This window comes from Aptenodytes patagonicus, chromosome 2 (genome assembly GCF_965638725.1).
Source record: "Aptenodytes patagonicus chromosome 2, bAptPat1.pri.cur, whole genome shotgun sequence".
Classification (NCBI taxonomy): Eukaryota; Metazoa; Chordata; class Aves; order Sphenisciformes; family Spheniscidae; genus Aptenodytes; species Aptenodytes patagonicus.
In genome coordinates, this window is record NC_134950.1 from 17,756,634 (window position 1) to 17,782,557 (window position 25,924).

Below are 25,924 nucleotides of genomic sequence, written 5' to 3' on the forward strand. Positions count from 1 at the left end.
GACTTCTATCTGCACACATTTACCATGTAAGAAGAAAAAGGACAGCACTATTCAGAACAGAAGAGTCAACAGTATATGTACAAGTCTGCTTGACTCCCATAGTGCCAGAAAAAAATCCCCTGAAATAGTTCGTTTTCATTTATATGATCTTCAAAAGCATACTGACAGATGGAGGTGAAGCTACTGAATCTATTGAAACATTATGTTTTCCTGAAGATTTTTTTAAAGATGAGTGAAATGCCTTAGTCAAATCAGCAATGACACAAATGAGTTTCCTGCTGCTACTCATATTAGTAAAATAGTATGTTGCATGTTTTTATCATGACTTAGAGTATTTTGTAAACATTAAAGGACCACGTTCTCTACAGCTTCAATCTCTTTACGGTGTTTAACAACATGCTTGTATTTCTCTCATTGAAATCAAATGATTTAGTCTGTGGAAGAAAAACATTCTTATTTTAAAATGAGAAAAGCCCTATCCATTTAAATAAAAAGGATTTATTTAATTACAGAAATTATAGAATTTATGTAACTGCTAATAAACGGATTTTAGGCTTAATGCTACCTTAAAAATTATTTCAGATGTTTCTGCATGTGATTCTTACCATGTTCAAAGTGTACAGATTGCAAACACAGCTACAGCTGTTGCTTCCAGTCACTTATTTTCCTAAAAAAGAACTTCAAAGTCAAGAATTAGAAAGATATATTCAGAAGGCATTATGCAATTTTTGTTTTAACATCTTTCTTCTTGGAATATTTCTGTGTTTTTGGCAATTCTCTTGCAAATATTTTATTAATTAAGGACACTTATTCAGCTTCCATTCACATTGTTATTTCTGTTTGACAGGCCAAGCAATAACTGGTGGTCTAAGGGATTTTCTGTGTATTCTCGTTGGATCTGTGCATGTAAAGGATCGCAGACTTAGATAAGATTCTGTGGTATTATTGTTCCATTTATTCTTTCTTGCTAGTGCCTAGTTTCTATAGTTCCATAAGGAAAGCTAACAGCATAGTTTTCTGCTATTAAAGGTTATATTAAGGGAGAGCTGCTGAAATTGATGTTTTCTCTCTTTGAGAAAACTACTTTATTTTTTGAGGTGTAACTATAGCACTCCAGAATGTGGAATTTTATTTCAACCTTTAAAATAAAAATGTTGATAGTTGTATGAAACTTCCTTCAAATTACGCAGTGATCCATCTTTAGTCCAGCTAAAGTCAGCTACATTCAGGAAAAGCTGCCAGGAATTAGTTAACTATTCCCAAATGCAGTTCCTCCAGGCTGAAGTAGCTGTGTTAATGAGAGATACAAAGAGCTTGAAAATAGTAAGTGTTGATTGGCTAAAATATGTTTGACAGGCCATGTTGTGTAAGGTAACAAATAGAGCGGATATGAATTACCTTGGGGGTTTCCTGAGTATTAAACTATATTTTTTTATTAGTTCAGGCATCAAGTCAGACAGTGTTTTCATTTGGGTGGTACTTAAAATTTACTTCAGTCCCAAAGCATGTACTCAAAGATAAAAACATTCTTACATGCTCCTGTAAATTAGGACTCAAAATTGTTAACAGGGTAAGCTATTTTTCTGTGGGTTCTAAATACTGCTAAGCATGCTGATAAACCTCAGTATACAAACTATTATTTCTGTTCATGCTTTTGACTGAAATTAGACTTAATGCCCCAGCTGTTTAACTCAGTTGACTTTTGAACATTCTAAATAGCTTTTAAACGAAGTGAATAATGGGAGATGCCAGCAAGGTAATACCTGGTAGAATGTTATAGAAAAGACAGTTAAAACTTAGAAAATAGTATTGTGCTACCAGAATTTTTAAATTATCCTAAAGACTGGTGTCCGTAAATTATAATATGTATTTTAAAGGGTTGTGGAAAAAATACCATCCTGAATTAAATTCTAAAGATAATTCCATAAAGAGAAGAAAGATACAACTTATAGTTGAGGATATTTGAGCATTTTCATTTATTTTTTGGACCAGTGCTGTGTTATTTCAATTTGTACATACAACTATCTTCTCCTTTTTCTCCAAAATATATGTACTTGAACCCCAGCTCTTGTGAATGTTTATGCGAATGAGAAGTCCCATGGTGCTATTAAACTGTTTGTGTGGATAGAGCATTTAATTTTCTAAACCTAAATTAAAAAGAGTAACTTATTTTATTGGAGGTGTAGTAGTTATGTAAAGCCCCACAGGGCTCATTCATTAGCTGGGCCAGATTATTGCTAGCTGACTAGTAAATAACTTGACTTTAAAAGACAGAACATGGCACTGAGTAGGAAAAGAAGGAAGTATGTATATCCATAAAGTCTATAAGTACCTACAATATATAATAGAACACAATTATGAAATATGTCATGCATATAATAAAAACATTAGATAAATTATACAATAAAAATCATGCAGATATAACTGCTGTCCCTCTGAAAAATCTGTTGTCGTGGAGAATGGCTGTAACTAGCTTTTCCTTATACTAGAAATGTTGGGTATTTGTGATATACATAAAATATTACTTTCAATGGTTGCTGCCATTGTTTTCCCACTGCATTCTCAGAGGAACCTCATCTGACTTTCCCATAAGTGACCTTAGCCCCATTACCCTCTCTAAATTAATTATGCTTATTTTCTTTGTGAAATGCTCACAATCTGGCTCGTCACTTTACGTGATCAGGAAATGAGAAGTACCCTGACAATTGGCACAATTCAGCAAGGGTACAGAAGGTTACCACCACCTACATAGCAGGGAAAGAACAGCTGCTTCTTTTATAGATTCCCCCCCGCCACCCCCTAGAATTTCACTGACTGACTCTATACCCTTGGACAGGTGTTCTGTATAACACATTATACACTAAACATGTTGTGAATTCATACAGGGACAAGACCTGACTTCATACATAAATTCTCCTCCTCCTCTCCTTTTCTGCCTTTGCATACCTGTTTCTTCTGTAAGGGAGCCCAGGAGCACAAAGGTGCTGCAACACACTCTGATGTGTTTCCCACCTGGGGCAGTCAGGCACGGCTGGAGGTCCTGTGGAGTGCACCTTCTCATGGTTTTGATACAGACATTGTTCCAGCCTGTTTGTATTTGATCTCAATGCAAGATTCGTTCCCTACCCTCACACTTGCTATTTGCTAGAAAAATAGCCATAAGAACAGGTCTTTCTTCCCTATCTTTTAGGAAAACAAGCAAAGAAACATAAAACCAAACCAAAACAGACATAAAACCTATTGTGATCAGAATTGAGGCTAAATAAATCACACTAGTTGTTCTGGGTAAGAATAGTGGTTAAGGTGGAAATTCTTTTATATATCTGGCATTCCCAAGACATGGAATCTGTAGATAAAAATCTGATAGTTAGAATGAAGCAAGGGTATTGATAACCTTTAAAATATAACTGCAAATCACATGACACTGGGCTCTTTGTTCTTTTGGAAATGAAATTCCATCATATGTTTATAAAAATACTCATGCTTTAACAGTAGCCATTAATAAACAAAACTATTTCCTTTATTTGAAGATACATATAAACATAGTAATATTTAGGAGAAGGTATCATATGTTAGGTAATTCAAATTGCTTCCTGTTTTGTTTACTGGTCATAGCAATACTTAAACCTTATTACATGTAAATGTGACCAAACCTCCAATCTTTTCCCGTGTAAGCTGGTAAGCATAGTCTAAGCTCTTGCTGAAATTGGTCCATAACTGTTTGTCTGCTATGTATCTTTAAAATTCTTTTTCTTGAATATACATACTGTGAAGACATATGGCATAGATAACCAATTGCTTGTACTATTTATCATCCTAATTGACACAAAGAAATATATGTTCTTGATTCATAAGTTATTCATTTTTATTTTCCTGCTTGCTGCTTTTTGAGTACTTTTTCTCCTTATGATTTAAGTTCTAATGTTCAAGATAAGATAGATGATTATACTATTGCTGGTTTCTTGTGCTTAGCGAGCAAAAGTTGTATAAATATATAATGGTATCTTCTCCTAGCTCTTTGAATAAGCAAGTCCTGCAGTGGGAACACTGGCTCGGCAATTTCACAACCAAATTAGATATGTAATGTGTATTCAGTAATTTATATATAAATTGTACATACCCTTGTGTTTCAAAGTGTGATTATATAGATTTTTCCCCATTATCTTACAAAATCCAGTGTGTCAATATATGATGGTGAATGTTTGTAGCTTTTGACATAGCAAATCCAAGTATCAGCCAGCCAGCTTCATTCTTTTTGAATTACATACTGAAACTCTGTTTCTTTTCACATACTAGTATTTAGTTAATCCGGTATGCTTTGTGGCAACAAAGAGCATGTAATGAATTCAATGCAATTTTACTAATGACAAAACAAATCTAGTTGTTGTCTGTCATATTCCCATTTCTATGGTCAGTGAAACAAAAAACGGGCATTATTCTAAAATGCTGTTAAAGTAAAGAGGGATCGGTCTTTGCCTGGTACTTCCTTGAAGTACTACAGATTTTGAATCTCTGCTGAAGTGATAGCAAGTCTTCAGTATTGTACTTTTCCACTGTGCGCCAGTGATCTCTTTTCTTTCCAAATTGTTTTCTCTTAGAAGAATCACATTCTTATCTTTTATTTTCCCTTCAGTTACAGGAGGGAAAGGATAGACAAGTTACCTCTTCAAGCCCTAACTCCAGTGTGACTCTGTCAAAATGCATTTGTGTAGTAAGTGACCATTTCTTTTCCCCAAGGCCCATTTAGTCACCTCCAGAACGTGCCTGTCCTTCACAAAGACAGAGGATAAGAGAAAAAGAACATTCCTATCTTGGTATCCCTATACTGGTAGCTACTGTCACTTTGGGCTCTCCCTTCACTGCATCACTGATTGGAAATCTACAGAACCCTTCAGTGAGATACACAAAAATAACACAAGGATAATTTAAAACAAAATGAGATGGTTACCTTAATTTTCTGTCTATTTTTCTGTTATTTTTCCCTTCATTTGATATGTTTTCTAGATATTTCTTGTTAGAAAAATATGTTGGCAATTATAAGCTCCATTCAGTGCACTGCGACCACAAACATCAATTTTGTATGACCAAGTTTCCAAAATAATGAGTATCCTGAACAGTCTCAACAGTAGTTAGTCTTTAAAAAAAGTTAGATGTCCAACATCACCAGAAATCATGCCTCCTTTTACTGTTAATGTCCTTCTAGGTGAAATAATTTCTGAAAACAAAAATGGATTTTTTTTTTACCTCTCAAAAGCCTTAAACCTCAAAAGATCATGCCTGATTCATTATTAACACATTTAACAAACAAACTATATTTATGCTTAGAGTTGCTCCTCTTTTTTTATGACTACAAAGAAAGAAAGGACTATCTAACAGAAATAATATTAGCATAAGTGTTTTTGTTTTTTTTTTTTCTTAGGCACAAATAGCAATACTCTTTTGGATCACAGATTTATAAGTTAGTGGTAATGACCACAGGAAAAGAGAAATTCATCCTAGCCACCTCTTATTGTAGCCAACATGAACTGCAAATCTCAAAAAGCTGAATAAATCATAAAAGAGAACATAAATCAAAATGTAAAAATACAAAGTAACCAAAATATAAAATAAAATACAAAAATGTGCTTAAGCAATAAGATTACTTTTAACTTTTCAAAGGTAGTCATTATATATAATAAACTTCTTCCAAATGCTTATACTATGCAATATCCTGTAGAAATAGTGTTTCCACTAAAATACACTCTGTAACAACTTGTGCTGTGAATTGCAACTTTGTTATACATGTGCATTATATGAAAGAATGTATTATAATTAGTAACATTTTTAGCCCAACTAAAACATTAAAGCGGTGTACTCATACGCACAGCTTTGTTGGTAGGAATTCAAGCTATGTTCCAAGAGGATAGCCCATAATACCTTTTATTTCTCTTCACTATTTGGTGACTCATACTGAAATTTCCTTTTTTTTTTTTTTTTTTTTTTAAGTTTTAATTATGGCATTACTAATTGAGCCATTGGAAAACTTACTGTTTCTTCTGCTAATCTTAAACAACCATAAATAATTTCTATTTATTATAAATGAATTATCTACAATGAGGGACTAGTGCGAGTTTATCAAGAAATGAGACTTTGTAAGGCTCTGAACCTAACTTCTTAGGAGTTGTTGAAACAAATATGCAATGCAAGGAAGCTGAAACAAGAGTGGTAGAGCTAGCAGTAAAAAATGTGAATATGAATATCATTTGGCCCCTTAGTGACTTCAAACAAAGATTAAATAGTGGTCTTTCCTAAAATCGTGTTATTTAAAATCTGATTATCTGACAAAAGCCCAGTAAGCAGTACTTTTTTTTCCTGTCTGTTTCAAAGGAAGTTTGATGACATTCTCTAAACAAATCTAAAAGCTATTTGCACTTCAATCCAAAAAAACCAACTATCATTTCTGCTCCTAAGGAAAACTAAGTAATGACACAAAAAAATTCTGTTTCAAATTCAGAATTGAACTGATGCTAACATGAAATTTACAGAGAGTATAAAAGTGGTGTAAGCAAGACGTGCAGGAAAGATTAAAATAATAAAGGAAAGATTTGCTATGAATGTAAATAGATATGAATGGGGTTTAGGGATGGTTTATTTCATTTAAAACTCTCATTCAAATAACATCTTGTTCAACTTAATTCCATTTATGAAAGCAAATGAAATATAAGCCTATGGATGTAATCTCTCACATAGGATAAAGGAAAATAGTAATTTTTTTCCAACTAACTCCTGTAAAAAATTATACTCTGCCTAAGAATTTTTTGAATGCAGAATCAGTTCCTTTAAGTCTTCCTAATAGGGATGTCTGATAGAAGACAAGATGAGCAAGCTCACTATATCAGGTTTGCTCAGCTACATATCTGTTTAAATTTGACAAAAACCATGGAAACTCTTGCTATTTAGGATAAAATAACAATTAGAGAAAGCCATTGGCCCAGCTACATCAAAATAGTAGCCCCAAAAAAGAATAAATATAAGTACGTATAAATACATTTACTGTCTAGCATATATTCTATGAGAAAACTACATTAAGTTACTTGATGTAATCACTTGTTGAAGAACTAGTTTACAGAATACGTTTGTTTTCCCAAATGAAATGTGAAGTGACTTAGGCACTTGGAATATTATTAATCTACCAGGACAGCCTAGGAAAACCTTGTATTTCTTTAGCAATTAAAAACTGAGTGGTTCTGTAGGTTTGACATTAATAATCTCATCAACTTTGAAGATAGGATGAGTGAGTTTGTGTCTTCTTTGGGATGTCTTACGTTCTTTCTTCAGGACAGCTTTAACTTTTATTGGAGGTCTGTGTTCTGGAGAGAGTTTGAACCTGTTTTTTATCTCTTTTTAAATTATGAATTATATTCTTCTTTTCCTAGAACTGTATGAACAAATACAAATAAAGCAGTAAGAAATGTTGATGTTTGTTGTGCTTTTTGTTAGATGGTTTTGTTTTATTGGTTTTGATTTTTCTTTAATCAAACAGAATAATAAAGCCTTTCAAATCTCGGTGAAGTCTTTTTTTAAACAATCTTGAACTCTTTTTCATTTTCTTGTTGAAATGGAATGTTCTTTATTTGCTTTTTGTCACAGTTCAATTGTATTCAGAGCATTAATAGCTGAAAGCTTTGAGAACGAGGTGTATGCTGCTGACAATATGACCCTAGAAAAATTAATTGAGTTAAAATCAAAACACTTGCTGTTTGTTTGGTTTTTTTCTCACAAACTACCAAATGTGAAAACATAAAAAAAGTGGCAGCAAGACCTTTAAAGAGAAATTTTCAAACTATGGTTTAGGGAAATTTGTTGCTATTATTGTTACACGTGATAAATTAATTTTGTTTTAAGATTTCTGTCCTTTTTATAGTTAGGATCTTTTGTGAAAGAAGTTTGTGAAAAAAATATTTTGTACTGAATTTCCGTTACCTATGTACCATATTTCCTGTATTTGTAGATGATGAATGCATTTCTAACTTTCATATCTTGAGCGCGTTTTCTTTACAAGTTTCTAAGACATAACAGACTGCATCCAAGGGTGCTGAGAGAGCTGGTAAATCTCCTTGCAAGGCCACTTTCTATCATCTTTGACAGTTTGTCGAGCTTAGGAGGGATCCCCGAAGAGTGGAAGAAGTTGCATGATCTTCAACAAAAGCGAAAACTTGACCTGTGCAACTGCAGGCTGACCTTTATTTCAATTCCTGGGGAAATCACAGATCAAGTCCTCTTGGAAGCCATTTCCTGGCACATGAAGAAAGTGTTTGGGAACAACTAGCATGAATTTATCAAGGGTAAATCACACCTGACCAAGGTGATTGCTCTTTTATAATAAATTACTAGGTTGCTGGACAAGGGGAGAGCAGTGGATGTTGCCTACCTCAACCTTATCAAGGTTTTTCACTCTGTCCACTCATCCGGAGTTGGATATGTGAGTATAGTGTCCTGACTTGGATGCAAGAATACTATAGGAGATAACCAGATGGGTGAAAAAAAGAAAACAACAACAACAAAACCCAAACAACCCCCCCAAAAAAACCCAAAACCAAACAACAGGTTGGATGATAGGATAGAGGGTACTGGTTAATGGATCATACCGTACTGGAGGCCAGAAGCAAGAAGAGTACCACAGGTCTACTCTGGGATATTCCATATTGTCATTGACTGTGAAGAGGCTATGAAGTGCACTCTCATCAGATTTGCAGATGACATGAAATTGGGAGAAACAGTCGAATATTCTCAAGAACAGTGCTGCTATCCAGAGGGACCTATACAGGCCAGAGGAATGGGCCTACAGGAGTTCTATGAAATTCAACAAGGGCAAGTGCTAAGTCCTGCACCTGGGAATGAATAACTCCTGCCTACGGTAAAGGCTGGGGAGCGGCTCTCCAGAAAAGGCCTTGATGCCCTGGTGGACAGCAAGCTGAGTGTAAACCAGCAGCATTCCTTGGCAGCAAAGAAGGTCAAAAGCATCCTGGGCTGGATTAACAGGAGCACAGATTAATGGAAGTGATTATTTTCCTTTACTTGGCCCTCCTTAGACTCCATCTTGAATAGTCCATCCAGTTTTGAGAGAGACTGATTAACTGAAGTGAGTTCAGTGGAGGGTTGCCAAGGCAATCAGGGGCTGGAGCACTTGCCCTGTGAGGAGTACCTGAGGGAGCTGAGCTTGTTCAGCCTGTAGAAGTAGGATCTAATATCAGCCTGCCAGTAGCTATGAGGAGGTTATTGAGAATACAGAGGCAGGCTCTTTACACTGGTACATGATGGGAGGATGGGGGAACAATGAACATGAGTTAGAACAAGAGAAGTTCTGACTGGATATAAGGAAAAACTTTTTCCCACACGTACAGTCAAGCAGTGGAACAGGTTGCCCAGAACAGTCTCCATCCTGGGAGATTTTCAAAAGCCAACTGGATAAAGCCCTGAGCAACCTGGTCTGATCTCAGAGCTGAGCCTGCTTTGAGCAGAAGCCTGGCCTAGAGACCTCCTGAGGTCCCTTCCAGGGGACCTCAGGGCAGGGATCAGGAAAGCCAAGGCACAGCTGGAGCTGAACTTGGCTAGGGACATGAAAAATAACAAGAAGGGTTTCTTCAGGTACATAGGACAATGAAGGAAGATGAAAGAAACTGTACCCACCCTGACGAGCAAAACGGGAGACCTGGCTACAACTGACATGGAGAAGGCTGAGGTACTTAACAACGTTATTGCCTTTGTCTTCACCGGCAGGTGCTCAAGCCATGCCACCCAACTCACAGAATCCAAAGGCAGGGACTGGGAGAATGAAGTACCACCCACCGTAGGAGAAGATGAGGCAGGTTCAAGACCGTCTAAGGAACCTGAATGTGCACAAGTCCATGGGACCTGATGAAATGCATCCGAGGGTCCTGAGGGAACTGGCAGATGAAGTTGCTAAGTCACTATCCATCATATTTGAAAACTCGTGGCAGACTGGTGAAGTTCCCCACGACTGGAAAAGGGGAAACATAACCCCCGTTTTTTAAAAGGGAAAAATGGAAGACCCAGGCCGGCATACAAGGCCGGACAGTCTCTCCTCTGTGCCTAGCAAGATCATGGAGCAGATCCTCCTGGAAACTGTGCTAAAGCACATGGAAAATAAGGAGGTGATTGGTGACAGCCAACATGGCTTCGCTAAGGGCAAATCATGCCTGACAAATTTGGTGGTCTTCTATGATGAGGTTACAGCATTGGTGGATAAGGGAAGAGCAACTGATGTCATTTACCTGGACTTGTGCAAATCATTTGATATTGTCCCATGCAACATCCTTGTCTCTAAAATGGGGAGACATGGATTTGACAGGTGGACCACTTGGTGGATAAGATATTGGCTGGATGGTCACACTCAAAAAGTTGTGTTCAATGCCTCAATGTCCAGGTGGAAACCAGTGATGAGTGGTGTCCTAGGGGTCCCTCTTGGGACCAGTATCATCTTTGTCAGGGACATGGACAGTGGGATTGAGTGCACCCTCAGCAAGTTTGCGCATGACACCAAGATGAGTGGTGTGATGATACTCTAGAGGGAAGGGATGCGATCCAGAGGGACCATGACAGGCTAGAGAGGTGGGACCATGTGAAACTCATGAGGTTCAGCAAGACCAAGTGCAAGGTCCTGCATCTGACTCGGGGCAATCCCAAACATGGATACAGCCTGGGTGAAGAGTGGATTGAGAGCAGCCCTGCAGAGAGGGGCTTGGGGGTACTGGTGGATGAAAAACTGAATGTGAGCCGGCAATGTGCGCTCGCAGCCCAGAAAGCCAATCTCATCCTGGGCTGCATCAAAAGAAGTTTGGCCAGCAGGTCGAGGGAGGTGATTCTGCCCCTCTACTCTGCTCTGGGGAGACCCCACCTGGCGTACTGTGTTCAGCTCTGGGGCCCCCAGCACAAGAAAGACATGGACCTGTTGGAGCAGGTCCAGAGGAGGGCCATGAAGATGATCAGAGGACTGGAGCACCTCTCCTATGAGGACAGGCTAAGAGAGTTGGGGTTGTTTAGCCTAGAGAAGAGGAGGCTCCAGGGACACCTCATAGCAGCCTTCCAGTACTTAAAGGGGGCCTACAGGAAAGATAGGGAAGGACTCTATCAGGGACTGTAGTGATGGGACAAGGGGTAATGGTTTTAAACAGAAAGAGGGTAGATTTAGATTAGATTATTAGGAAGAAATTCTTTACTGTGAGAGTGGAGAGACACTGGAACAGGTTGCCGAGAGAAGTTGTGGATGCCCCCTCTCTGGAAGTGTTCAAGGCCAGGTTGGATGAGGCTTTGAGCAACCTGATTTAGTTGAAGATGTCCCTGCCCACGGCAGGGGGGTTGGAACTAGATGATCTTTAAGGTCCCTTCCAACCCAAACCATTCTATGATTCCAGCTTGAATTGTCCTATGAGGTTGTGAAATGCATATTGGTGAGAAATGCTTTTTGGAAGATCCCTTCATGCTTGTAACTACCAGTGAAAGTTTAGGACAGTATGTAATTTGAGAGACTATCATAGCTGTAACAATTGTAGAAATAGAAGAGAATCATTCAGATACCTTGCAGTTAAGTCCACTGAGGTAAATTGTTATTTGAGTATAGAGAAGTTATTTTTGCATGTGTGTACATAATGTGTATATATAAATGTGTATGTATGTGTATATATACTTCTATATTTATCTATAGCCTCCTTTTGACTTTGGGCAATTCTTTTTGTGTCACTGCTCCCTTTTTTTGCCATGTCATTGGTTCATCAATTTAAGCTGTATTAGAAAATGGACAGTGTTTACACAGTGGATCCTGGTCTCTGTTGCTAGTTTTACATGCTCACGTACTACAAGTGATGTTTTACTTAGTATTATTATTGCCTAAAATTTTACAAAATAAAATAAAGTAGTAATAGTTTTCCTCATATTCTTTTAATTTCAAGTACTCTATACAGAGAGCTCTGATTTTTCTAAGATCCTTACACAGAATTTCCTCCTTAAGAAGCTGGAGTGTAGAATCAGACTCAGTGATGCATTTCAGCAACTGTTGTTATGTAGATGATTTTCATTTGCTTATAATAATGTATAGTTATTTTCTAGATGTGAGCATATACCCACAGGGAGTTTGTTTTATTCTTCTAGAAACAAATTCCTTATTTATTTCAACAGAAATTGAAAAGGAAAGCTGTGGGGATCCTGGAACACCGTTGTATGGTATCAGAGAAGGGGATGGATTTTCTAACCGTGATGTTTTAAGGTTTGAGTGTCAGTTTGGATTTGAATTGATTGGAGAGAAATCAATCATTTGCCAAGAAAACAACCAGTGGTCTGCAAACATACCAATCTGTATTTGTATGTACCAAATCTTTTTTATTATTATTTTTAATACATAACATTATGATAAGTTTTTTCCTTATATGTAATAATTTGTGTGATCAATTGCAGAGTTAGCACAATGCAGTTAATTACACTGACAGGATGAATTTACTTTTGTCCAGTGGTGGGTTTGCCTAATGATTATTCCCAAGACAGGTTCTAGAGCTGCTAAAATATTGTTTTCTTTTACTAGCAACTGTTAAACCAGTTGTCTTTATGTGATTTGATGTAATGTTTTATTATTGGCTTTTTTGTAGGATTCTGTAGATTTTATGTGGTACGCTTTTTACAGCTACTCTTGTAAGTTAATATATTTCCTCAGATTAGAAGTTGCTGAATTGCAATCAAGGGTTTAAATTATTTACCTTTTTTTCCCCATGTATTATATATTAATATCTTTTAGCACTTAAGTGATCATAGACATTTATAGCTCTTTTCCAGTTACATTATACAGCATAAGTAAAACCAATTTTGTGATACGTATACATGGCAACACCTTTCTTAACATTTCCACTAAAATAGTACAGATCAAATATATTCAGAGTGCGAGTGCAGTCAGTTGCTTTCATCCCTGCAACTCAATTTAATATGGCTTAACTGAAATGGTTGAATATAAAATATTATCCTGGTAACAACAAAACAACTCTGTTGTCTCTTTGAGGCTAGTTAATTTCTTGTGCTTCTGTGTGAACACCAAATGATAAGGGCGCTATTGACTTTGCCTCTTTAATGTGTTCAGTGAGAAGTCTGCTCATCTAAACAGTTCCCTAAAGGAGAAAATGAGTGGTGCCAAGTGATTAAGGATTGTTGAACATGGGTAAATTGTAAGGAGTGCTGTGGGCTTCCAATGCAACAAGGATGTTCTTTATTACCTGGGGGGTCTTCTTGGGAGGTAGTTTTATTGAGGGCAAGGGAATAAGAAGATTAAAAAAAAGAACCTTCTTTCTGGCTTCACAGATCATGACAAATACTGAATTATTCAGTTGACATAATCAGCAAGTTTAAGGATCTCTTACAAAAACTTAGTAATAAAATAAATCCTTATTGAAATGTTTTATTCTATTATCTAATTTCTTTCTCTTTTTTTGGCAGTTCCTTGCCTTTCCAATTTCACTGCACCAATGGGAACAGTTCTTTCACCTGATTATCCAGAGGGATATGGGAATAATTTAAACTGTATCTGGACAATAATTTCCGACCCTGGGAGCCGAATCCATCTCTCTTTTAATGACTTTGACTTGGAATCTCAGTTTGACTTCCTTGCAGTTAAAGATGGTGACTCTCCAGATTCCCCCATAATAGGAACGTTTACTGGTGCTGAAGTTCCTTCCCATCTTACCAGTAATGGTCATATTTTGCGTCTGGAATTTCAAGCTGACCATTCAATGTCAGGCCGTGGATTTAACATCACTTATAACAGTGAGTAATAGTATTTTTTAATGTATGTGTGTGTTTTGCTTTCAACATACAGTTTAGTTTAGGAGAAATGTATAAATATGTAAAAATTATGTTATGGTAATACACCTTCAAACAAATCCTGTATACCTACAAATATGTAATTTAGGTGTTTAGACACTTTCAAATACAGTGTTAGGGCTGAAAATATGTGTATGTTTATTATTTATGGCATTAGAGATCATCATGATGGGAGTGTTTAGAAGACTGACAAATCAGGCCAGTTTCAAATTGTAAAACAGAACTTTACTAAATTTGCTAATAGCACACTTTGTGCTGCTGGTTAAATCCTACATAATGTTAATCATCATCATTACATGTACAAAACTGTTACTCTTGAACACTCATATGCTAGTTTAGTTGTGAATGTATATAATACACTGGAGCTGATGGCTGCAGTCCATGCTAGCTCCTAGTCACCATGGTTAATGTGGGCAGCTGTAGGAGCTCTTTGATAAGAGAAGTCAAACCACAATGGGCTTGTCTTCTTTTTCTCTGTTTTACCTTCCTTATGGCTGATGATTTTAAGCTATTTTTCCCACTCCCAGAAAAGGAAGCCTCCTCTTCTCCTGGTACTACTTACCTTGTTCTTTTTTGTCTTGCCAGTCATCCTTGTGTATTCAGGAGGATGTCTGGCCTATTTGCAGACCCTTGTGCTTATCTTGTCTCTTGTTTAGCAATTTTTTGCTACTTGGATGCCTTCTATGTGCAATTACACCTGTCTGTCTTTGCCCTTTTGATGATCAAATTGCTCACATGCTTATATGTTGTGCCTGGCTACACCATTACAATGTTAAAAAGAATACTTACATGGTGTTGTTAGTTACTCTGGTTTGGTATGCTTGTATATAGGCTGGAGGTAAGTTCATACTAATTATATACTGATTAATACACTTTTAACTTACAGCTTTAACAGCCACAGGGAGAGAAATTTCTAGACTGCCATTCAGAGCAACTGCAGTAAATAGTGGTTGGGCTTCTGTCTTGAGCACTCTGAATTGTACCTACATATTTGTAGCTTCTGGAAGGGAAACCAGCATCTTCTGTCACCTTTTGTATTTAGTTTATCTATTACACAGAAACAGAGAGTTTCCCGTTAAAATGAAGTTCTGTGTATTTCACTTGCTTCTGTCCTGGGGGAGGTGAAAAGGCTGAAACTAACCAAAACCATACATAGTTCCAGATTTACTACTTGACACTACATTTACTGACAGCATAATAACTGAAGGTGACATTAAATATCTTCCCCAGTACTAAATACCATTAGCACTTATTCAACTTACTTTTTGCTGGCAAAATCATTACATTTCTTCTGAAGGACATAAGAAGAACTGCCTGTGTTGTATTGCTATCAAATTATTTGGCATTTATCCCACACCGAAGTCCAGGCAGGATATATTCCCAGCTAGGGGGCACATGATGATGCAATATGTAAGCCCACAGCATGAATAACACTGCAAAATATAGCATGAAGCTGTCCTGGGAGCATATGCAAAATTAAATTTTGCCACCTCAGCAGTGAAGTGAGAAGGATTGGGTTTAGCCAACTCCTTTTGGGGAGTTGGAAGGAAATGGGAAGGAGAGGAAATGGCTGACGTATCAGGCTTGCTACTATGTGTAGAGGATGGTAGGGATAAGAGAGTGGCTATTGGGGGGATCATCATATCCTCCAGCCAGAGCTGCCCCACCTCACACATTTGGATTTTTTTTTCTTTTTTTTTTTTTTTTTTCTTTCTGATGGTAGAGGTAGGTAGCAGAGTAGTTTTCCATGCCAACAGGTAGACTAAATAGGCAAAAGATGATAGATATTTTGATATTCCCAAAAGTCTGATGTCATGAGTAACCAGTCCCATTACTGTCTTTCTCCCTAACACCTGAGAGTATGATAATTCCAGAGGCTTACTTGGAATGTAAGTGGATCTTCAACTGCATGATTTGAAGGAGAGCTGTATATCCACATCTCCCCTTCCCAGAAGAATGTATTACATGCTTGGCTATATGAAAAAAATAGTCTTTATTGTTGAAGGTGTTTTACCCTGAATAAAACAAGAAGGATCCATTAAACCAAAGAAGAAATGAGATTAAGTGAGCTTGGTAATTGAGAGACCCAGAGTCCACATTTTTCTCCAAGGAATGTTAATAATTAATATTATTTTCATAGTATTGCAAGGACTAAATTCCCCTGTGGCTCTCTACTTTTCTTACATCATAGTTCACCTCCCATCTTTTTTTTCTCTCTTTTGTTTTGCTTTGTTTTAGGTTGTCAGTCTTTCAGAGAAGTGTTTCTTAAGGCTTACCTTGAACATTGCTGTCTGAATAGGAAAGAGATAAGCTGACACCAGATTACTGCGTAAACATTCTTTTTCTGATATTGTCTTATATTTCAGCTCCCAGCCCTCTATCTTAGCTGCTTCATCCCCAGATCATTTCTCACAAATGTAGAATGTCAGCATGAAGAAAATGTGGTGTCTTCTTATTGGTTTCTATAGCTACCAGTCATCATTGCAAACTAAACTTTGAGCTGTAGCTAGGTATCTTAGTACCATAACTAATTATTGGAAAGTCTGGGGTTATCCAGTACCATTGAAATATAAAATCAGTTATAATGAAAATGAGACATTGAATCCATATTTCTTAACAGAAGTTATAACATTTGCTCTATGTTTTCTTCTGTTTCATGTCCTTTTAACATTTATAAGAGTTCTGCTTACTTCTTTAAGGTTTCACTGTGGTGTGCTCAATGGTGTCAAGCCTAAATCTAGTGATGAGAAAAAAAAAATATATTGGAGAGTCTAAGGCAGTCTTGGATAAAAATTAGTCCTCTGTATAAATGGATATCCTCAAGTCATCCCATTTTGCAGAACTAGAACTAAATATAGGTCAGTTAAAGTAGGATTTACAGTAAAAATGAAAGATGCAGATGATTAGCATGGAATAATCCTCATATTTAGTTTTTATTTGGAAATACAACAACTCATCAAACACTGTCAAGACTTCAGGTTTAATATTTCAGTGCCATGTAAATATACTTATCAGAATAAATTCTGGTCCTTTAAAAAATTTGCAAATTTCCTTGTGCATGTGGTAGTCTGGTTATGATATCTCTCAATTAAGAGTCACTTAAAGTGTGCACTGATAGTACCAAATGGTACAATTTTAATTTTTATAAAGAAGTAACAATGCAATATTAACTTTTACCAGTTGTATAACGAAACCCGCTCACTCTGAAAATAATTATTTTGAAGAAGTTTTTTCTATGTTTGAGCAGTTTAACACATCTGTATTTTTATTTCTTTTTATGGGTGTGTTTAAGCTAGAATGGAGGTGTGCATGTGTTTGTTAAACTCTATAGTTAAAATCTACTTACCAAAGCAAAAAAACCTCCAGAAAATGTGTCTAATCTTTCTTCAGTAAAGACAGCTGCAATCTGATAAATTACAGAAATGATCTTTCCATAATAAATAGTTTAAAGCCAAGAGAAAGGATAAAAAAGGAATTAATATCATTTTCACTCTGTCTTGGCATTCATAAACCTAAAGTTAATTAAAAATATCTGTTTTCTGCTAACACTCCAGCTTATATATTTCAAAGCTATCAATCTCTTTTTGCCGCCTTCAAGAGTAGAAACAGTGTATCACAGGAAAGGTACAACACGGTCAACCTTTTCTAAAAAGAATGTAGGCTAATAATGTAAATAACTTCATTAATATTTTGGAGGTATAGGATGGAGATGAATAAAACTGAGTTACTAGTACATAACCTGATTTTTAAATAGTATTTCTCAGAAACTATTTTTATGCCATATTTATTTTTATTACGGCAACATATGTGGTCTCAGATAATTAGTCTCATTCCAGTAAAACTAAACATAAATTCAAATTCTGTTGGAAGTAAACAAAAATTAGATTTCAAATGTCTCATCTTTGAGTTACTTCACTGAGTCTGACAAAGATTTCTAATGAGTTAAATTTTGGGACAAGCCCACAGAAATGTGTGATTTGAAAATGGATGATGCAGAGAATGTTCTAATAACCAAAGGAATAGGAATTCAAAAGGCTGTGATTTTCAGCTTGGTAAGATCCTTGTATTGGTTTACTTATATCTGGCTATGCACTACTGTTGATGCAAAAAGGGGGAATGAGGCAGGAGAGTGCTTTACTGGGTACCACAGAACACAGGAACATAGCAACATGAAATTACATTGGTTTAAGTTGCTATAGAACTGTATACTTACACCTGGCTCTATACCTGGCTACTTGCTTCCAGTTTATATCCCAAACCCAGGAGCCCTTAATGACATTTCTGGTCTCTGTGAAGGTATTTATAAACTCAGTCATCCCTTAATCTTCCCTCTAGTAAGCTATATGCATTGAACTCTTCAATTTAAGGGAAAGTCTGAGTCTTTTATCATATTTGTGACTCCTCTATGAATGCTTCCCACTTTATCTACATCTTTGTTCAGTTATGGAGATCAGAACTAGACACGGTATCTGAATATGGTCACATAAATGACAAGCAATGAAGTTATATAGTCTCTCTGCTTCAGTCTGGATTTCCTAGATTAGGTCAGGCCAGACAAAATGCACACATTAATTGCTATGCAACAATTGGAGCCATGTGAAGAAGAATGGATATTTATTGCCTGTGACAGAGTTAAGGCAAAGAAGACTACAAAGTCGTGAGTGATTATCTCTATCTCCCCTTTCCTCACTGGTAGAAGCAGGGGTTGTCAGTGGTTGGGAGGAACCGTATCAGCTCTGGCTGGGAGAGTTTGGTCCCAGGTGTTCCTGGAGGTCCTCCATGGGCAGGCATTCCAGAAGCCAGAGTCATGCCAATCTCCCTTCAGGCTGAGGTGGATTAAATTTTTGAGGTGGAGAGCATCTTCCAGATTGTTTGATTTTTGCAGTTGGTGGACTGCTTTGAGCTGTTGCTCGTTTATCAGGGTGTAGGAGGTGCTGGGCAAATATTTTTGTATAAGTTTAGATCTGCTGTTTCTGCCAGTTATGCAGATTTTTTGTTGCTGTTTTCATCACAATTGTTTAATTGTGCTTTATCTAGCAAAAGTTACAACCCCATGAACTACACATAGCAACATGCCGAAGGTCAAACTGTGGGCCTCTGACATCAGCCTAATTACTCGAGTGATTTCAGCTCAGTAGACCCAGACATTGACAATCCCAGATGCTGCTTTTATATCCAAAGACTGCTTTAGTCTGTTTTATTGCTGTGATAGGGTATGTCCATCATGGTGTATTTTTTCTGGCATTCCCTCCTGATAGACTTTTTCAGTCTCAGTACTTCCCAAGAGAATTCTTCAAATGCTTATGTACTATGCAGAAGTATGAGTTTACATGTGACGGTACTGAATAACCTACTAGTTGTCTGCGTAACTTTTGACAAACTTTCACAATTTTTTTTTTAATGAAGTATCTCTTTATTATTTGATAATCTCTTAACTTCTGTTTCTTTTTTGATATTTTCCTCTGAAAGGGTTACCTTTACTCCAAAGCCATTGCTAGTATCAGCTAAAACTCTTCTTAGGGCAATCTACCAAAACAATTAATCACACCAGTGGACCACTCCTTTCTGGCCCTATTTCCAAGGACCTTTCAGAGCAGACCAAATGAGTTATGGTTAGCTTCATTCTGCCTTCCTATCTCTTGAGATCTCTGCAGTTCCTCCCCTTCACATGTTTTTGATGCAAAATACAGCTTTTAACATCCTTCTGAGTTAATATCAGAACTGAAAGTATTTCACCATCACCCTGTGCTATGATTATGCTGCCTGGCTTTTTTCCAGATACTACTTAAAATACCAGTACAATCATGGTAGTTGATGAGTATAAATGACAGGAAAACTGGATCTCCTCTTTACATGTAATATTGCATAAGGAACTTTTCCATGGTTTCTTGATATATTGATGATGGGTAAAATATTAATGTTAAGGGTATACACCTGTGTTCTTTTCAGTTTAAGGTTTGTATATAATATTACAGCTCCACCATGAAGCAGAGTGACTGCTGTTGTTGGGAAGGATTGTCTTTCACTCTCTTGCCTCCCATAGCCATCCCAGTACAATCGCTTCCATAGGAGCAGCAGTAGCAGCCACAACTCTCAGTTCCTGAGCTGAAATAGAGCAATGAACCAATTTTGCAGCCTTAATAAACTGGTGTCATACACAAGCAAGCTATACCTGGAGGCAACGTTTATCTGCATTTACAGATAACAATATTGAAAATCTATCTCTGTGTTGTCTGAAGCTAGTAAGAAAAACGGACAATCAATCCCCTCACTAAAAGTGATGACTGTGCATAAAGTATTGGAAAAGTTTTTGCAACCCCTATGAAAAAGTATGGGATTGCATCATTTTTTAATGCCATCCTCAGCTGGTAGACAACTATTCAATGAAAGCACTATTTTCATTCCCAATATATGTAGCATTTCCTAAGTTAAAATGTCAAGAAATGAATGCTTTCTCTTGTCTGTTATTATGATTCTTAATACTTCTGTAATGCAACATCTGAGAAATCTTTCTGCTAAGTTAATGAAATGCTACTTTTTAAAAAAATTCATGGGGGAGCTTGGGTATGTTTTGTCTAGCAGACACTTAGTAAAACTGCAGAAAAATATTGTGAAAATTTTCTTTTTAGGACATAGTCCTTTCTGATGTTGCCATATGTAGACATATTTATAAAGATATAATTTGCAGTCATCACATCTGAGGAAGGTGGATATTGTGCTTGTGATATTTGTTCTCACTGAAAAATCAACATTTTTTAAAATCTAAGATTTATGTGCAGTATTCTTCTTAGTAAATAAAATATCAAAATATAATAACTAATTAATACATATCTTTTAATGATATTGCTATAAATACAACTTTGCTCACTTCTGGTAGGAAGATGAGCTTGCTTGTTCTCTCAGTGTAAAGTGTATTCTGTAGTAAAAGACATGGACTATCTTTGTTATAGTATCTAGATATGTACAGGGAAATTGTAATTTTTTAATTTGCCTGTAGATAAACTTGAAATTTTGGAAGGATTTGTACATACTAGGAATTTCTTTGACCTTAAATATAGTGATATGGTTAGTTTCAGGTTTTCTTTCTTTCACCAACATCAACCCTTTTGTAGCTGTTCACCAGCTCTCAGTACAGAAATAAAATAGACTATGGCAATATCGGGCACACTGAGGTCAGTATGGCTTGAATGGATGTGACGGTGAACTGAAAATACAAAAGATGACTAAAGCTGTTATATCATAAATGCTGCCCTGACCTTCTGATGGATGCTCCTGGCCCGTTGTAACATCGGATAGGATGGGCTGTTGGAAAGGAGAACTTAGTCATCACTGAAATCTGCCAGCACCTAGCTGTCCAAACTAAGATTCATGCTGGTACAACTTTATCGTATTTTGAGCAATTTTTTGTACTGGTTTACATTTTCTGCTGTTGGTCAAGCTTTTTTTTCTTATTGTTTCCTAATATAAATAGTTTGTTCTTACTAGCAGAATGAAATCCTAAAAATGTCATCTTACTTGCAAGAGTTATCACACTATTTCCTGTCCCCCCCCCTTTTTTTTTTCTTTTGAAAAGCATTTGGACATAACGAGTGCCCTGATCCTGGAGTGCCAATCAACGCTCGGCGTTTTGGCGACAACTTTCAGCTGGGGAGCTCAATTTCTGTTATATGTGAGGAAGGATTTATTAAAACACAAGGAACTGAAACAATTACTTGTATGCTAATAGATGGAAAAGTAATGTGGAGTGGACCTATTCCTAAGTGTGGAGGTACGTATAATATTTCTTTCTGATTCAGGAGAACTTGATGTAATGTCTTTTAAGTTGATACCAAATGAAGTTCAGATTTTTGCAAACAGATAGCACAAAGCTCCTGTAAAACCTAGTCCTTAATAAAGGAGCCTAGTGAGGCATGAGCTTTTATTATAACCCTGTCTGCAGGAGTGAATTTTTCTCATAACTGTTATAAGAACAGAAGGAAAACACACAAAAAATTGGCATAAACATCAGTGATGCAAGCACTGCTATATAACCTCTGTAACAATGAAGGCTCATCTAAGAAACCTACTAGGACTGGAATGGGAATAGTTTACGCTGTTCATACTTTCAGATAGCTTTCATTTGGCACTAGTGGAACTACAATTTCCCAAAGACATTTTATGCTTGAATGGATCACTCCTGCTTTTTTTTTTTCTTTTTAAAGCATGTATTTGTCCAATTTGGGAAACTGTTTAAAGCAATGAGTTTCAGTGCTAGCAGTACACCAATAATATTCATCTCTGCATTTTTGAATTCCAGTCCAATCAGTATCATAATTGGCCTTGTCAATACCTAGGAGAAAGAGATAACAGGGAAGAAGAAAATAAGAAAATTCTTCTGGTTTCACTGAACCTTATTTTAGTATATTGAAGGTTTCTGTTCTTCAACTTCAATATTTAAATCTCTTGTTCAACTTGTCACTCAAGGTTCTTAAGCAGTCAAGAGTCTGGGTTTTTTTTTTGGTTTGGATTTTTTTTGTTGTTGCTGTTTTTTGGTGGTTTTTTAAATTATTTTCACCCAGTTTCGTATAGAAGGTTTTCTTCAAAATACAGCTATTGACTTCCTACTTCAAACATGAACAGTTTAAAATCATTTTAGTGCTCAGTGATGTTTGCTGATACAATATTAGATTAGAATGAAGATACTGATCTCTTTTCAGGTCTTTGGCTATGGTATTTAAAACCATTTGAGAGGTTTTAGCTCTCTGTTGCAGTGCTCATGTTTCTTCTATCCACAGTGACACCTAGGCTGGGGAAGATTGTCTTAGCAACTGATCTTCCTATTTATAGAAATTAAATATTTCCATACATCACAGCCTCTAAAACACAGTTATGCATATTTCCTTGGACTTGTTTACACTAACAGATATAAAAATATAATCTTTGCTTCATTAATTGTCTATATTTTAAGATCTCTTCACCTAAAGGGAAAAAAAAAAGAATTCAGTTACTTGTAATGATTTTTAAAAAAATACATGATTTAATCAATAATGATATAAACTCTGATATATGGTTTGTTACTTTCTATTTTAAACAAAAGCTTAGCTCTTATTTTCACTATGTAACAGCCTTCCTAACAAAATTTGCTTAATTTTAAGACATGAATGTGACTCTTTGTAATACACTTTGCATCCAGTTTACTTTCCATGATAAATTATTATTGTTTCACTGATATAAGATGGATCAGTTTCCCTAAACAAGATTAGTATAGGCTATAATGAACTTGCTTTATTATAAGGTTCATGGAGCTGTATAACACTGCTAATAAAATATAAAGTTGCACTCTCAATGTTACATTAAAAACTTAAATTAATGGGAATATTCATAAATGTCAGTCCATACACAAGATAATCTGATCCATAGGTGGTCTGAGACTCTAAATGGAACATATATTGGAATCCTAGAGTTTGGCACACTGGTATATTTGAATTAGATATATCTATCAACTGTAGAATTAGATATATTTTTAAAATTTAAGGTAAAATTTGAAGACAAATGAAAAAAAATTTAAGCTAATAAATTAATTTGGTCTGTTGGGATGTTCAGAGTTTTTATTAACTGCGTACACATTTGCCTGTAACACACAGTCATTTCATATAAGGTGAAGTTTGCTTGCCCTACACACACCTCATACTTTCATTGTCATATATATCAAGTCAAAGGCATGAACTCCACATACTGACTAGGAGACACTGAATGTGACTGCTATGCAGTTTCCCTTCCACTGCAGAAATGTTGGCTATTACAATATATAGGAGAGAACCATTTAATAAGAAATATGGTGCAGATGGATAGGACCAGCATACTCATTTTTCAGGGCAATCCTGACCAGCCTCTGCTGGGGCTTCCTCCCAGCCCTGCCTATGGCCCAGGATCCCATTTCAACTTAGCTTGGGGCTGTTGGTCCCTGCCCCAGCAATGCCGCAAGAGTGCTGATCTCCAGTCCTATTCTCTGCTGATCTCAATGTGCTCATGGGACTTCCTGGTTTGACCTCAGACCTAACCCATGAAATTGCATTCATCTGATGGTCACTTGGCTGCCACCAGACCCTTTTTCTGTCACCAATCCAGTCCTGTTCACCTTGCTCAGCTGGAGTTGGATGATGCCCTGTCAGTGAGGGCACTAACTCTGCCTGTGTGTGTGATGATTCTTGGCTCCTGGCTTCTCTTCTCTAGTGGAGCAGCCCTGCTTTTGCTGTTGGCTGTTGCTTTTGAATTTGGGATTCCTGTCCTTGTGCTTTTCATCTTTTCTGTGTGAGGGTTATATGGAGGATTTCCCCATAATCTCTTTTAATATTATATTGTTGTACCTGTGCTGCAGCTCTAACCCTGGTCTTCCTGCATAACTCTTGTAATGCTTAATATCCTGTTGTTCTGTAGCATGGGTGATAACCTCTTGAAAAAAGGGTCTAAAACTATGAATCTACAAGATGTTCAGTGATTAGCCTGTCATCCTCAAAGATTTCTTCATACTCATGTATGGAAATTTCCTGCCTCAACCCCAGCACTTTACTATACAAAGAAATAAATAGAAACAACTTTGTAGAATCATAGAATCACAGAATCGTTTAGGTTGGAAAAGACCTTTAAGATCATCAAGTCCAACCGTTAACCTAACACTACCAAGTCCACCACTAAACCATGTCCCTAAGCACCACATTTACACATCTTTTAAAAACCTCCAGGGATGGGGACTCAACCAGTTCCCTGGGAAGCCTGTTCCAATGCTTGACGACCCTTTTGGTGAAGAAATTTTTCCTAATATCCAATCTAAACCTCCCCTGGCGCAACTTGAGGCCATTTCCTCTCGTCCTATCGCTTGTTACCTGGGAGAAGAGACCAACACCCACCTCACTACAACCTCCTTTCAGGTAGTTGGAGAGAGCAATAACGTTAATTTCCTCCAGGCTCCTTTTCTGCAGGCTAAACAACCCCAGTTCCCTCAGCCGCTCCTCACAAGACTTGTTCTCCAGGCCCCTCACCAGCCTCGTTGCCCTTCTCTGGACACGCTCCAGCACCTCGACGTCCTTCTTGTAGTGAGGGGCCCAAAACTGAACACAGTATTCAAGGTGCGGCCTCACCAGTGCCGAGGACAGGGGCACAATCACATCCCTACTCCTGCTGGCCACACTATTTCTGATACAGGCCAGGATGCCATTGGCCTTCTTGGCCGCCTGGGCACACTGCCGGCTCATATTCAGCTGGCTGTTGACCAACACCGCCAGGTCTTTTTCCGACAGGCAGCTTTCCAGCCACTCTTCCCCAAGCGTGTAGCATTGCATGGGGTTGTTGTGGCCAAAGTGCAGGACCCGGCACTTGGCCTTGTTGAACCTCATACAGTTGGCCTGGGCCCATCGATCCAGCCTGTCCAGGTCCCTCTGCAGAGCCTTCCTACCCTCGAGCAGATCAACACTCCCGCCCAACTTGGTGTCGTCTGCAAACTGACTGAGGGTGCACTCGATCCCCTCATCCAGATCATTGATAAAGATATTGAACAAGACCGGCCCCAGTACTGAGCCCTGGGGAACACCGCTCGTGACTGGCCACCAACTGGATCTAACTCCACTCACCACAACTCTCTGGGCCCGGCCGTCCAGCCAGTTTTTGACCCAGCAAAGAGTCCACCTGTCTAAGCCGTGAGCCGCCAGCTTCTCTAGGAGAATGCTGTGGGAGACGGTGTCAAAGGCCTTACTGAAGTCCAGGTAGACCACATCCACAGCCTTTCCCTCATCCACTAGGCGGGTCACCTGGTCATAGAAGGACATCAGGTTGGTCAAGCAGGACCTGCCTTTCATATACCCTTGCTGGCTGGGCCTGATCACCTGGTTGTCCTGTACGTGCCACGTGATGGCACTCAAGGTGATCTGCTCCGTAACCTTCCCTGGCACCGAGGTCAGGCTGACAGGCGTGTAGTTCCCCAGATCCTCCTTCTGGCCCTTCTTGTAGATGGGCATCACATTTGCTAACTTCCAGTCAACTGGGACCTCCCCCGTTAGCCAGGACTGCTGATAAAGGATTGAAAGTGGCTTGG

At 37.6% G+C, this 25,924-nt stretch overlaps 1 protein-coding gene across 1 annotated transcript in view; it reads left to right on the forward strand.

Moving 5' to 3' along the window:
- CSMD3 (CUB and Sushi multiple domains 3) overlaps positions 1-25,924 on the forward strand; it is an 823,344-nt gene that overhangs the window by 428,984 nt on the left and 368,436 nt on the right. The window contains exons 14-16 of the mRNA XM_076329214.1: positions 12,175-12,357; positions 13,474-13,800; positions 21,431-21,625. Coding sequence (XP_076185329.1) covers positions 12,175-12,357; positions 13,474-13,800; positions 21,431-21,625 — 705 coding nt within the window. The remainder of the gene's footprint in view (positions 1-12,174; positions 12,358-13,473; positions 13,801-21,430; positions 21,626-25,924) is intronic.